The sequence below is a fragment of the Gordionus sp. m RMFG-2023 genome, chromosome 3 (genome assembly GCF_954871325.1).
Source record: "Gordionus sp. m RMFG-2023 chromosome 3, tfGorSpeb1-WG-v2, whole genome shotgun sequence".
NCBI lineage: Eukaryota > Metazoa > Nematomorpha > Gordioida > Chordodea > Parachordodidae > Gordionus > Gordionus sp. m RMFG-2023.
Genome location: NC_088777.1, coordinates 39604797 through 39619982, shown reverse-complemented (window position 1 = coordinate 39619982; position 15186 = coordinate 39604797). Strand labels below are relative to the sequence as shown.

The following is a 15186-nucleotide window of genomic DNA, read 5'->3' as shown; positions in this document are numbered from 1 at the left end:
AGTAAAGGTATTTCTGGAAAGGCCGGAAAAACTGGCACAATTGGCAAATATATTGCGTGTTAAATTACGTAACAAATTGTGTTCATTTGCCAGTGTATTCAAAGATTAAATAGTAGAATTAAATGAAACGGACGCTGATATCGTATGTACAGTGAGGAGTCAAGTGAAGAAGATGGAATATTAAAAAATGATAACAATTTAGAGTGTGATAATAGATGTAACAAGTGTTTAATATGCGTATATAAAATTCTTAAAAAAATACAATATGCATACAAGTGCATTCACTAATTTATTTTTGGCATATGAATACATTTTAACTTTGTCATTTACGCGGTTAATTGCAAGAGAACATTTAGTAAATTAAAATTTTAAAAATAGGTTGAGACAGAATTGTTAAGGAGTGGCGCTCCTGGAGTGCCGCTACATTTTTTCAAAAACACCTGGAGCGCCCCTCCTTTTTAAAAATGAGGAGCGGGAGCAGGAGCTAGTTCCTTTAGGGATGGAGTGGAGGAGCGCAGCTCCACCGCTTCTTTAAATTTAAGGTATACATTAAATTATTTTTAAAATATTAATAATGTTTGTTAATTAAAATTCAATAAAAATGAAATTTTATTTAAATTTATCCATTAATAAATGTTGAGCCGAGTTTTATATTGGTTTTTCATCTAATCATTTTAAATATTAAACATCAAATTTTCATTTTTATATTGAAAATTTTTTGGAAAATCTTGTAAGTCATATTAATATTCATTTTAAGATATATAATAAAAAATAGTTTTAGATATTATGGATTTAGATATCATAGAAGAAGAAATGGAATTTTCATTTCCATCATACAAAAAATATTTTAATTCTAAAAGATGATGATCCAAATGATCAAACAAATTGTTAATAACTCTGGGTTGAGATCTAATATAGCCAAGAAAAATTAGAAGCTTTTTAATGATGTCAGCTGAACGAGAGCTATTAGCGCAGATTGAACTAGAAGATATTCTTGTTTATTTGCGCAAAGGTTCAAAGTTAAAGAGAGATTTATTAACGTAAAAATTATATATTATCTTAATTCTTTTTTTTTATTCTTGTATTTAAATCTTATTTATATCTATTCACAATATGAGCTGAATTTATAAGTGCAGCAATTTTATTCTCTGTGTAAAATTTTATAATTGCAATAATTTTATATGTGTAATTAATTGATTTTATATATTGAATATGTATTCTCTTATATTTAACAAGTGATATATGTTTCATTTTATGGTGTAATATCATTATAAATCTAATATAAAATATATATGTACAATGAATATTTTTTTAGAGTGCATAATATAATTTTAGTGTGCAATTTCTTTTAATAAAATATATGATTATCATGTCATACTATATTATTTTTATTAAAAATGTAAATCGCTTGAACTTATTTTCAAAAATAAGAGGTGATAAAAATTATGTAATTCGAAGAAGCCATTGAAGGCCAGGTAAAAGCGGGCTGAAGGCCATCAAAATGAGGGGTATAGTGGCGAAGCCCCCATTAAAATGAGGCCGCTATAAAACACGCCCACGAGGCCGTAGCATCACCAGTCAGTCCCTGTTTTGCACTTCGATTAAATATTATGTGCATTTATATAATAATGAATAAAGACCAATAGTTAAAGTGCAGGCCACACAATAGAGCTATTGCCTCCTATCAGCGGCTACATGAGCGGGAGGGGTAGGAACAGTTTGCATCCTATTTTTTTGAGGGGGGTAGGCTGCTATAATGTGCGTAAGATAAATTATTTGGGGGGTTATCTATTGAATTTTGAGATGAATAGGACAAAATTTATATTAATACTTTTATTATAGAACTATTATAATACAATTCTTAGACAAAATCTATATATTGCAAACAATCATACACATTGTTTTCCAAATAAATCTTTCTGCTCTCCTTTTAAATGTAATTTAAAAGGTTTAGATATTTCAGCAAGCTCATAATGCCATAATAATTAATTCATTGTAAATAATGGAGGTTTTAATTGAATTTATTATCTAAAAAATAAATTCTTTATATTCACAAAATATCGATAGTTGGTAGTAGAGATTGATTAATTTAAGTTATCCTTTATAAATTGTCTGAAAAGAATATCAATAAATTAAAAGGGTAAAAATAATAATAGGGAGACACCGCCTCCAAAGATGGTGAAATTTTTTAAGGGGGATAGGCAAAGGTTTTTGAAGGGGGTTTGCATCCAGTGAAAATCCTGTCATGTAGACGCTGCCTCCTATGCATAGATATTTTTAATTAAATAATTATCAATTTAATTATAAATGCATAATTATCCTAAACATACTTGCCCTGTTATCAAGTAGAATTTAATTGTATAAATAACGTTATAATAATGATTATAAAATTTTGTTTATTTAATAACATTTCTTTTATTAATATGACAAAATTTTCATATTTTCTATTTTTATACAACATATGTTTTTATGTTATGTCGCTTACCAATGTTTTGTTATTTTATTTTATTTATTTCACACATGTTATTTTTAAATTTCATAGGCCAGTTTATGCTATATTCAGTTCAATTTATAAATTTAGAGGATGAATACCTAATAAAAGATAGTAATATCTAGAAATAATTCATTGGATACAAAGGAATTATTCCAATCTTTGTTCAGAAAAATTTTATACTTCCTATTAACACATGATATTCTACCATTTATATACTACGATTAATAGCCAAGAAAACGTTAATCATCAATTCACAAATATAAGCCACTAAAATAATATTTTTACAGTATAATGACAATCCATAAAGCTGGGCAGTGAAATATAATTACATATTTCTCCTTATAAATACTAAATTAAAGTTTAAAATGTTTTTGCATAAACTTAAATATGATATCCTTCCCTAGTTTATTTAGTTATTTTCTAGTAATATCAAGCCTAAGTTATCTATTCCTTGCAAAATTTAACATAATTTTAAATATTATATACTCATCGCATAATTTTATTTTTAACAATTCATGGCACAATACCTATCTTGAACCATCACAATATTTTGAACAACGACTTCCTACTGCTATAATTATTGGGGTTAAAAAGTGTGGAACTAGAGCTCTCCTTCATTTTTTAAAATTTCACCCACAAATTAAAATATTAGGCCCTGAAATACACTTTTTTGATCGCTCTCAGATTTATAATAAAGGATTAGGATGGTATAGGTAATAAAAATTTATTTATTATATCTAAATTATTTTGTCATATTTATTTAAATTATTTATAAAATTTTTATCTCAATTTATTTGTAAGTTATATATACATTAGAGATAGGTCAGGCTGGGGTGGACAACTTGTGCAAAATATTTTTATGAGCCAGGCCAAAGTTTTGTAAATATTTTTTACTGATAATTAGCCAATTTATGTTTTTCTTTTTATAAAATTATTATGGGCCAGGTTGAATAACTATATCTTTATGGGCAAGGAAAATAATTATGTTCCAGGCCAAAAATTCCAATAAAAAATTTCAAAGGGTCAGCAGTCAGTATATGTAAGGTAGCTCTATGCAATATGTCTTTCTTTCATTTAAAAAAATTATTGTGGTTCCAGTCATAAATGTGCACAAAATTATTTTTTAGTTCAGGCAAGGCAAAATAATTAATGAGTCAGGCCAATAATCAAGAAACCTTTTCAAAATTTATGGTTTGGTGTGGCAAAAAATAATAAGCTTATCTCATATAATAATATAACAAAAATAAGATGTAATTATTAGAACACAATCCCCCCCCCCTCCACCACCTTCCTACAAATATTTTGTGATGCCCTTGATTCAATCATTGCCTATTATTTTTTAAATCCAACTTAGAATAAAAAAAAATTTATTAAAATTTTTGATCATAAAAAACTATTTTAAAAATGAAGACTAAAAATAAAAAAAAATTAAAATCTAAAAATAAAAAAAAAATTAAAATGCTTTTTATTTTTAATTTTCCTAGCTTTGCTATTATCTTTTTAAGATTATACTATTCTATGTACAAATTTTAAAAAAATATTTAAATGTAGGGCACTGATAGCATTGATCCCAATCAGTAGAAATGGGTCTAGATTTTCAGGGATTCCTACGATTAATTTTTTTTAGATTTTATGATATTAGGAATATTCCATGCACATTGAACTAATCGGATAATATTGTAAGTAATCGTATTTTTCCCACATTGATTAAGATTTTAACAAATTTCATAAATACTGAAAAGCCTACGATATATCTTCAGAAATTGTATAATAGAATTTATTTCATAAAACCAACTATAACCGATTCTGAAATAGCCTTCACATTGTCTGCAAATTTCTGCACTAAAATTCTTTCTAAATTATAATTTAGCTCCAAGTTTTATAAAAAAAAAACAATTACGGCATCTAATTTTATTAAAAAAAACATTTATGATGGTATCAAAAGGTTTGGAAAAGAAGATATTGATATAGCTAAAAAAAATTATTATTCTATGAGATATATATACAAAAATGTTAGTTTCAAAAATAAAATAAATATGAATAATAAATAAAAACAACTTTCATTTTCTTAATAACGTTTAAAAAAATGTATGCAAAATGTTCACGCAAAGTGAAATATATTATAAAGAATGGATTTTAAAACAAAACAAGTAAAACTAACATATAAAAAAATTTTCTTTTTGAATGCTGAATTGTATAAAAAAAAAGATTAAAAAATTTCATCCTAAATTCATTGGGGTTTTTTTTTGAAATACTAGAATCAAGATAGTATATAAACCTATAAATGCGTAAATAAATTAAAGCCATTAAGGAAACCTAGTGATAAAGTTTTGAAAATTTTCACAAATTTGTTTTGGCTTTTTATTCTTCTATACAAAAATGAACATATTTTTCAATATTGATAGATTTCTGATAAAAAAATTTTCTGGGTGGATAAGGGAGGGGCTCATAGTCCTTATATATTTCATAAATTAAATATAACTTATTTTATTATCAATTTTTAAAAAAACTTAATTTATATGGAAATTTATTTATTTATTATATTGATCCTGTTGTCAAATATTAAAAAAATAGTTAACTTCTAATGGAAAAAAATAATATATTTGTAATTTCTTTTCTAATTTATTCATCATAAATGTTGAAAAATCCATCTAAATGTAGAAGATCGATGAACTTGCATATATAATAATTTTATAGGGGGTTTTTTTTCTCTTTAAAAATATACCAATTAGAACATTATATTTTATATAAGGGTTATATTTAAATCATTGGGTTTTTTAAAAAAAATTGAAAACTCGGTTAAAAAATCGAAATCTGACTTTTAAGGTGGATTTATATGTGTTCGTACATTATAATTAGATAGCATCTTATACCATGAATATTAATAACCCTGCGCTCGTTCAAACACCTTTTTCACAGAAATTGCGACTAGTGTTGCGTAATCGGCTAAAAACTACACCTAAGCCTAATAGGCGGCTAAGCCTAAAAATCGGCTAAGCCTAATTAGGTAAGCCTAAAAATCGGCTAAAACTAAAAATCGGCTAAGCCTAATTAGGTTAAGCCTAAAAATCGGCTAAGCCTATATAAATCTGCTAAAATTAAATTAGTCAAAATTCTGCATCGATGCTTAGTATTAATTATTATTTATTTATTTTAGTAAAATAATTTATTTTATTTATATTTAATGTAAATATTTTATTATTATCAACAAATAAATAAACATGATATGATTTAATATTTTTTATTTATATTATTATATTTTGAAATGAAAATAAATTTATTTATTTGCTGTTATTTTAATAAAAAAAATAATATGATGCTATATTGTAAAATTGTAATATTCTTTTTAATATAATTTATTAGTGATTTTCACAATCTTCTTTATAAATACATCTTTTATTGAGGAATTATATTGTAAATTTTATTAGATAAATAAACAATCTTTTAGGTGAAATCTTTTATAATTTTTTTATCATTTTTTTAAAATTATCTATTTTTTATTAAATGAGGTGGATTTTATGAAACTTTTTTGATGATTTTATATGATCTTTTTAAGGATAATATTTTAAGGTGACAATTGTCATAATCGTTATTTTATAAGTTTTTTGAATTTTTTTGAAGAAAATAGGTTAAAATAAGTATTAATAACATGTGTAAATATAAATTTAGTGAAGATGTACCAAAGAAAAGTGACAATTGTCATAATCGTTATTTTTAAAGTTTTTTGAATTTTTTTGACGACAATATGTTAAAATAAGTATTAATAACATATTTAAATAAAAATTTAGTGAAGATGTACCATAGAAAATTGACAATTGTCATAATCGTTATTTTTAAAGTTTTTTGAATTTTTTTGAAGAAAATATGTTAAAATAAGTATTAAAAACATGTTTAAATAAAAATTTAGTAAAGATGTACCATAGAAAAGTGACAATTGTCATAATCGTTATTTTATACGTTTTTTGAATTTTTTTGAAGAAAATAGGTTAAAATAAGTATTAATAACATGTGTATAAATTTAGTGAAGATGTACCAATGAAAAGTGACATTTGTCATAATCGTTATTTTATAAGTTTTTTGAATTTTTTTGAAGAAAATAGGTTAAAATAAGTATTAATAACATGTGTAAATATAAATTTAGTGAAGATGTACCAATGAAAAGTGACATTTGTCATAATCGTTATTTTTAAAGTTTTTTGAATTTTTTTGAAGAAAATATGTTAAAATAAGTAGTAAAAACATGTTTAAATAAAAATTTAGTGAAGATGTACCATAGAAAAGTGACAATTATCATAATCGTTATTTTATAAGTTTTTGGAATTTTTTTGAAGAAAATAGGTTAAAATAAGTATTAAAAACATGTTTAAATAAAAATTTAATGAAGATGTACCATATAAAAGTGACAATTGTCATAATCGTTATTTTATAAGTTTTTTGAATTTTTTTGAAGAAAATATGTTAAAATAAGTATTGATAACATGTTTAAATAAAATTTAGTGAAGAGTACCATAGAAAATTGACATTGTCATAATGGTTATTTTTAAAGTTTTTTGAATTTTTTGACGAAAATATGTTAAAATAAGTATTAATAACATGTGTAAATATAAATTTAGTGAAGACAATGAAAAATGACAATTGTCATAATCGTTATTTTTAAAATTTTTTGAATTTTTTTGACGAAAATATGTTAAAATAAGTATTAATAACATGTGTAAATATAAATTTAGTGAAGATGTACCAATGAAAAGTGACAATTGTCATAATCGTTATTCTTAAAGTTTTTTGAATTTTTTTGACGAAAATATTTTAAAATAAATATATATATAACATGTTTAAATAAAAATTTAGTGAAGATGTACTCTAGATAAGCGACAATTGTCATAATCATTATTTTTTAAGTTTTTTGATTTTTGTTGACGAAAATATGTTAAAATGAGTAATAATAACATGTTTAAATAAAAATTTAGTGAAGATGTACTATAGAAAAGTGACAATTGTCATAATCGTTATTTTTAAAATTTCTTTGATGTAAATGGGTAAAAATATAGATTGTAAAATTAAAATTGCCTGAGTATATGCCATAGAAAAACATATGGTAATAATAAATTCTTCCCCAAAAACACAAATTGGCATTTTATTACATTTGTTCATCGGGTCAGAAATTAATATGCAAAATTTAAATCATAATATCTAATCCTAAGTTAGAAATTATTATTTTTTTACCAATTTTCACCAGACAATCTTGTTTAAAATTTGGGTGAACTTTTTTTTCTATTTTAAAATCAATATCGATGCAAGTTAACTATTTTCGTCAAAAAACTTTAAAAATAACGATTATGACAATTGTCGCTTATCTAAAGTACATCTTCACTAAATTTTTATTTAAACATGTTATCAATACTTATTTTAAAATATCTTTGTCAATAAAATTCAAAAAACTTTAAAAATAACGATTATGACAATTGTCACTTTTCATTGGTACATCTTCACTAAATTTATATTTACACATATTATTAATACTTATTAACATATTTTCGTCAAAAAAATTCAAAAAACTAAAAATAACGATTATGACAATTGTCACTTTTCTATGGTACATCTTCACTAAATTTTTATTTAAACATGTTTATAATATTTATTTTAACATATTTTCTTCAAAAAAATTCAAAAAACTTTAAAAATAACAATTATGACAAATGTCACTTTTCATTGGTACATCTTCACTAAATTTATATTTACACATGTTATTAATACTTATTTTAACATATTTTCTTCAAAAAAATTCAAAAAACTTTAAAAATAGCGATTATGACAATTGTCAGTTTTCATTGGTACATCTTCACTAAATTTATATTTACACATGTTATTAATACTTATTTTAACATATTTTTGTCAAAAAAATTTAAAAAACTTTAAAAATAACGATTATGACAATTGTCACTTTTCTATGGTACATCTTCACTAAATTTATATTTACACATGTTATTAATACTTATTTTAACATTTTCGTCAAAAAAATTCAAAAAACTTTAAAAATACCGATTATGACAATTGTCAGTTTTCATTGGTACATCTTCACTAAATTTATATTTACACATGTTATTAATACTTATTTTAACATATTTTCGTCAAAAAACTTTAAAAATAACGATTATGACAATTGTCACTTTTCTATGGTACATCTTAACTAAATTTATATTTACACATGTTATTAATACTTATTTTAACAAATTTTCGTCAAAAAAATTCAAAAAACTTTAAAATTAACCATTATGACAATTGTCACTTTTCATTGGTACATCTTCACTAAATTTATATTTACACATGTTATTAATTCTTATTTTAAAATATCTTTGTCAATAAAATTAACGATTATGACAATTGTCACTTTTCATTGGTACATCTTCACTAAATTTATATTTATACATATTATTAATACTTATTTTAACATATTTTCGTCAAAAAACTAAAAATAACGATTATGACAATTGTCACTTTTCTATGGTACATTTTCACTAAATTTTTATTTAAACATGTTTTTAATATTTATTTTAACATATTTTCTTCAAAAAAATTCAAAAAACTTTAAAAATAACGATTATGACAATTGTCAGTTTTCATTGGTACATCTTCACTAAATTTATATTTACACATGTTATTAATACTTATTTTAACATATTTTCTTCAAAAAAATTCAAAAAACTTTAAAATTAACGATTATGATAAATGTCACTTTTCATTGGTACATCTTCACTAAATTTATATTTACACATGTTATTATACTTATTTTAACATTTTCGTCAAAAAAATTCAAAAAACTTTAAAAATACCGATTATGACAATTGTCAGTTTTCATTGGTACATCTTCACTAAATTTATATTTACACATGTTATTAATACTTATTTTAACATATTTTCGTCAAAAAACTTTAAAAATAACGATTATGACAATTGTCACTTTTCTATGGTACATCTTCACTAAATTTATATTTACACATGTTATTAATACTTATTTTAACATATTTTCGTCAAAAAAATTCAAAAACTTTAAAAAAAGCGATTATGACAATTGTCACTTTTCATTGGTACATCTTCACTAAATTTATATTTACACATGTAATTAATACTTATTTTAACATATTTTCGTCAAAAAAATTCAAAAATCTTTAAAAATAACGATTATGACAATTGTCACTTTTCTATGGTACATCTTCACTAAATTTATATTTACACATGTTATTAATACTTATTTTAACAATTTTCGTCAAAAAAATTCAAAAAACTTTAAAATTAACCATTATGACAATTGTCACTTTTCATTGGTACATCTTCACTAAATTTATATTTACACATGTTATTAATTCTTATTTTAACATATTTTCGTCAAAAAAAATAGAAAAACTTTAAAAATAACGATTATGACAATTGTCACTTTTCATTGGTACATCTTCACTAAATTTGTATTTACACATGTTATTAATACTTATTTTAGCATACTTTCTTCAAAAAAATTCAAAAAACTTATAAAAGAACGATTATGACAATTGTCACATTAAAATATTATCCTTAAAAAGATCATATAAAATAACATCAAAAAAGTTTCATAAAATCCACACCATTTAATAATAAATAGATAATTTTAAAAAAATGATAAAAGATTTCACCTAAAAGATTGTTTATTTATCTAATAAAATTTACAATATAATTCCTCAATAAAAGATGTATTTACAAAGAAGATTGTGAAAATCACTAATAAATTATATTATAAAGAATATTACATTTTTACAATATAGCAGCATATTATTTTTTTTATTAAAAAAACATCAAATAAATAAATTTATTTTCATTTCAAAATATAATAGTATAAATAAAAAATATTAAATCATATCATGTTTATTTGTTGATAATAATAAAATATTTACATTAAATATAAATAAAATAAATTATTTTACTAAAATAAATAAATAATAATTAATGCTAAGCATCGATGCAGAATTTTGACTAATTTATTTTAGCCAATTTTTAGGCTTAGCCAATTTTTAGGCTTAGCCGATTTTTAGGCTTAGCCTAATTAGGTTTAGCCGATTTTTAGGCTTAGCCTAATTAGGTTCGATTTTTGCTTAGCCGATTTTTCTACCTAAAATCTCGGCTAAGCCGTTTTTAGTCGGCTAAATTTAGCCGATTACGCAACACTATTTGCGACTCACCAGTAGGGATATCAAATCGCCATTTTCTTTATAGAAATATAAATATTAGCGTCAATATGTTTTTTCCGGCAATGTGTTATCTTTCAACTTTAAATCATTTTTTAAGCGCCTTTTTTTTTAATTTAAAAATCTGATTTTACCGGAAATTTATTCTAACATGCTTAGAATGCCTATCCTATGAATTGTAGACAATTTGTACGTGTAACTTAGTCTTTTTAAATTTATATAAAAAATCTATGGAAAAATGAATTTAAAATATATTAAGTCCAAACATTCTTAGCAAAATTGTCTGAAATTTATAGGTTAGGTATTCCAAACATGATAGAATCCATTTCCGGTAAAATCAGATTTTAAATTTTAAAAAAGGGCAAGTTGAAAATATAACACATCGCCGAAAAAATAGATATTGACATAAATTTTTTCTATCAAATTATACGATTTTTTAAAATTTAAATCAAGAATAATTTTTAATTCTATCTTGAGGTAAATATCCTTAGGCAAAGTTAGTTATCCAACAGGCACATTTTATTACACTAAAACTAAATATCTTTTTCCCTTTGAAATGAATGCTAAACCATTAAGATATAAAAAAAATTATCATAAAATAATTTTTAATTAAAAAATTCAATTTTAATGTTAATAATTTTTGAAGGTTTTAATATAATTAATATTTAGTAACTACATATGAATTGATTCGTAATATCAACTAAATATTTATAATTATCAAATGGCAGAAATAATAATAGAAATTTTTTATATATACTTAAAATTTATACAATATTACACTGATTTTCATAGCGGTTTATTATGTCAAGAAAAAATCCATGATCAACACAACACGGCATATAAAAATTATTTGTAATAAAAAATTTTACTATTAACCCATTAATTTTCTGATGATAAAAATATTTTCTAAATAGAACATTTGGCCTGGTGCATATCAGCATTTTTAATCATTAAGGGTAAAAAAACATAAAAATTATTTTTATACTGTAGCATAAAAAACAAGGGTATTTCGTAATTCATAATATAAAATCTATATTTTAAGTAAATTCATCAAGGATTTAATATAAAACGTGATTTGGCACATTAGCCATTATTATATCCTGTGTTTATAATAATATCTACATCTTCCTCTTTTGTAATTTTGGATAGATAGTGTGGCTTTTCATTTTGTATAACTAACTTACATATTCGTATTTGTTATGGCTCTCTCTTCTATAAAATGTCAAATGAAAAATATATAACCGTATGAAATGGCCAAAATCCAAATCTATATCCCATTGTTTCTTATGATGAAGTTTTTACATGAATGCTTTCCTCGATAGTATATCATCTGTTCTTCTAATCATATTTTTAATATAATAGAATTCCGATAAATATTTTAATATCTGGATGGATAAACTTATATTTTTCCTTCCGATTTATTTTTTTTTTGCATAAATATTACTCTGTTTTTGTTATAGACTTAGGTTCATTAGTTCATTATGCATCTCTAAAATTATATATTATTTAATGAATTCAGAAAATCTTTGAATATTATATTTTAATCATATTTTATATTGAAGTCTAATTTTATAACCTGATTGCATATTTTCAAATTCTATATTTACCAGGAAGCAAATGCCCTTTTCAACGGAGGAAATGATCACGATCGAAAAAACACCCAGCTATTTTGTAACCGATAAAGCCCCTCAAAGGATTTTCCATATGAATCCTAACATAAAATTATTATGCGTAGTTAGGGACCCTGTTATAAGAGCTATATCGGACTACGTTCAGTCTATCAGTAAAAAAACTGATCAAGAACCGCGATCTTTCGACGATTTGCTTTTCGACGCAAAAATTTATGCCTCCGCGACTAATATGACACCTAGAAAGATTGATTTTAATAATTATTTATTTTTCAAAAATGCGAATGCTTCATTGATCGGCGTCAAACCAAAGATGATCGACACATCATGGAGCGCTATAAAAATAGGTATATACGCGAATTACTTGGCCAGATGGTTATCCTATTTCCCGCGAGATCAAATATTCTTCGTGGATGGCGAGAAACTAATTCAAGAACCGTCGCATATAATGGAACGAGTAGAAAATTTTCTAAACATTACCCGATATATGACTTGGAAACTATTCGAATTCGATAAATCGAAAAAATTTCCTTGTATCAAAATGACTAATGCTTCTAGATCTAAGCTTTACTGTTTAGGAAACACCAAAGGTAGGACTCACCCATCTGTAAGCAATGACACCTTAGCTCGTTTGCACAATTTTTATGAGCCTCTTAATTTACGATTTTTCAAAATGATAAATACATCATTCGATTGGGGTTAATATGTTAAATTTATGAATGTCTCGCACATATGAATCTCATTATCAGTCTATTAAAACCTTTTTGATTTTAAAACATTGCTTCAATTAACATTGGAATTATTTATTTTTTTGTGATAAAGATGAAAAATATTGTTTAAATTATCAGTATTAGATTAGTAATTGTCAAATTATGCTATTTTATTTATTTTATAAATACTCCTTACCCGACTTTACAATGTGTATTATTAATTTTAACTTATCCAACTAATATTTTTTTAAATGAGATGAGTTCAATGGGTTTTTGTGTAATAGAAACTTTATTGTAGCATTAGTTGGCTAATTTTTTTTATAAAGTGTCTTAACATTGTATCTGGATGTCACAGAGGTTGAATGAATATTCGATTTATACGAATATTAATTATTAATATTAGGGTCAGTATTTAATATAAACAAATTCTATAAATATATTAGCCTGAGAATTAGGTTATTCCATATCCACTTTCGAAAACGACTTCTTTTTTTACATAAATCAATACATAAAAAAATTGAAATATTTAAAAAATAAATTAAATTAGAGCCAATATTATTCCATCTTATAGAAACTAAAATTTTTTAATATTGCTCCGCTGTAAAATTAATTCTCAGGCGACCTAGGTGTACTGGTTGGATCCTTTTTTTACTCAAAATCAGGACCTAGCTTAAAAATTAAAAAAAAATTATATCAAAATCAGTTTAATTTTTTTAGCTTCTCTATACGTCAGTTTTAAATAAGTCTTCATTCAAAATTCTCTATAAATGAATAAAAGCAAATTATCTATAAATTCAAAATTATAGATTTTATTAATTCCATATCATTTGAACAATGATTGTCTTAATTGGTTTGAATATAATTTAGCGAGATACGTAAATAAAATGTATTTAATAAAAAAAATTTAAAAGAATTGATTCCTATTTATTAAAATGTAATTTATCTATACCTGTGCGCCGAAGCCTCAATTAAAGGTGGCAGTTTTTTGAATTATTTATTCGGCTGCGGCGCTCTATTTAAAAAAATTTTTAATGAATTATAATTTATTTGGGCGCTCTTAGTTATAACACATTGTTAATATAGTTTAATTCATTTCTTAAATTATTTCATGTCTTACTCCTATTTAAATTTATGTACTTTCCTTTTCAGAAAAAGAGCTTGGAATTGCATTTTTACTCTGATCAGTCACATTTAGTAATATTCTATTGATTTTTATTAAAACAAATTATTAAATGCAAGCAAAATACAAAGTAAGAAATATAAAGAAATCAAATTTAGTCAAATTATAATCATGAATAAATAGTATTTTATCAAGGATTCGTGAGACATAAAGAAGTCCCCTTTGCATTGAGTATTAATCCAGCGATGGAAAAAATTCTTTCAACTAGTTGCAGGTATATAAAGAACCTTCCTAGCTAAATTATCAAGCCTGGAAAGTTGCAGTCGTTTTTTTCCCAAAAAGTTAGTGGATCCTCTTCTGTATACTATTTTGACTGAGCAAAGGATGTCATTCTTGTTCTAAATCGCTAATATTGTTAAAATCGTTGCTTGAGAGAGAATATTTATGAGCTATTTTAACTATATATGAACTGAATGTTTGCCCATTATCTTCAATTTGAATCTTACTCTGTGCATTTCTATAATGCTCTAAAAGTTTTAAATGTCTAAATTGCAATGATGTTGTAGAATTCGAATTTAAATATTTTGAAACAGTTTTAAGATTTTGAAATCTGATAAAGTAATGTCTCTAATAACGAATGTTTAAAAAAAAATTTTATTAATAAAAATATAATATAAATTACTTGAAGTTCGGTAATTGGAAACCTATGGTCAGACATTTTTTGCACATTTACTTTTAAGTAAATGTTATCTCAGCATCAGATTTATTGATTTGTATGTCTTTCTATTTCACTGCAAAATAACCCAAAATTTATTGCAGATCCCTTTTGGGAGGAAAGAAATTCCACCGGCTCTGAATGGATTTAATAGTGTATATATATATCCCATTCGATATTAAAGTTTTAAAAAGTATTTTTCTATTTTATTTAGAACATGATTTATAAGAATCTTGTTAACACTACGGATACTTTCTAGCATAATTAATGTTATGCCAACGGGATTTAATTTTAAAATTTCCGTAT

General features: G+C 23.8%; 1 protein-coding gene across 2 annotated transcripts; it reads left to right on the top strand.

The window, feature by feature from the left end:
• Nucleotides 1–2531: 2531 nt before the first annotated feature.
• LOC135927579 (heparan sulfate glucosamine 3-O-sulfotransferase 3B1-like) lies at nucleotides 2532–13239 on the top strand. 2 transcript variants are annotated; one of them, XM_065463654.1, is made up of 2 exons: nucleotides 2532–3207; nucleotides 12318–13239. In XM_065463654.1, the coding sequence occupies exons 1-2, from the start codon at nucleotides 2882–2884 to the stop codon at nucleotides 13036–13038; spliced, it is 1047 nt and encodes a 348-aa protein (XP_065319726.1). In that variant the 5' UTR covers nucleotides 2532–2881; the 3' UTR covers nucleotides 13039–13239. The 2 variants fall into 2 exon arrangements, with proteins under 2 accessions (XP_065319726.1, XP_065319727.1); XM_065463655.1 differs by lacking the exon at nucleotides 2532–3207 and adding an exon at nucleotides 12128–12173.
• Nucleotides 13240–15186: the final 1947 nt, after the last annotated feature.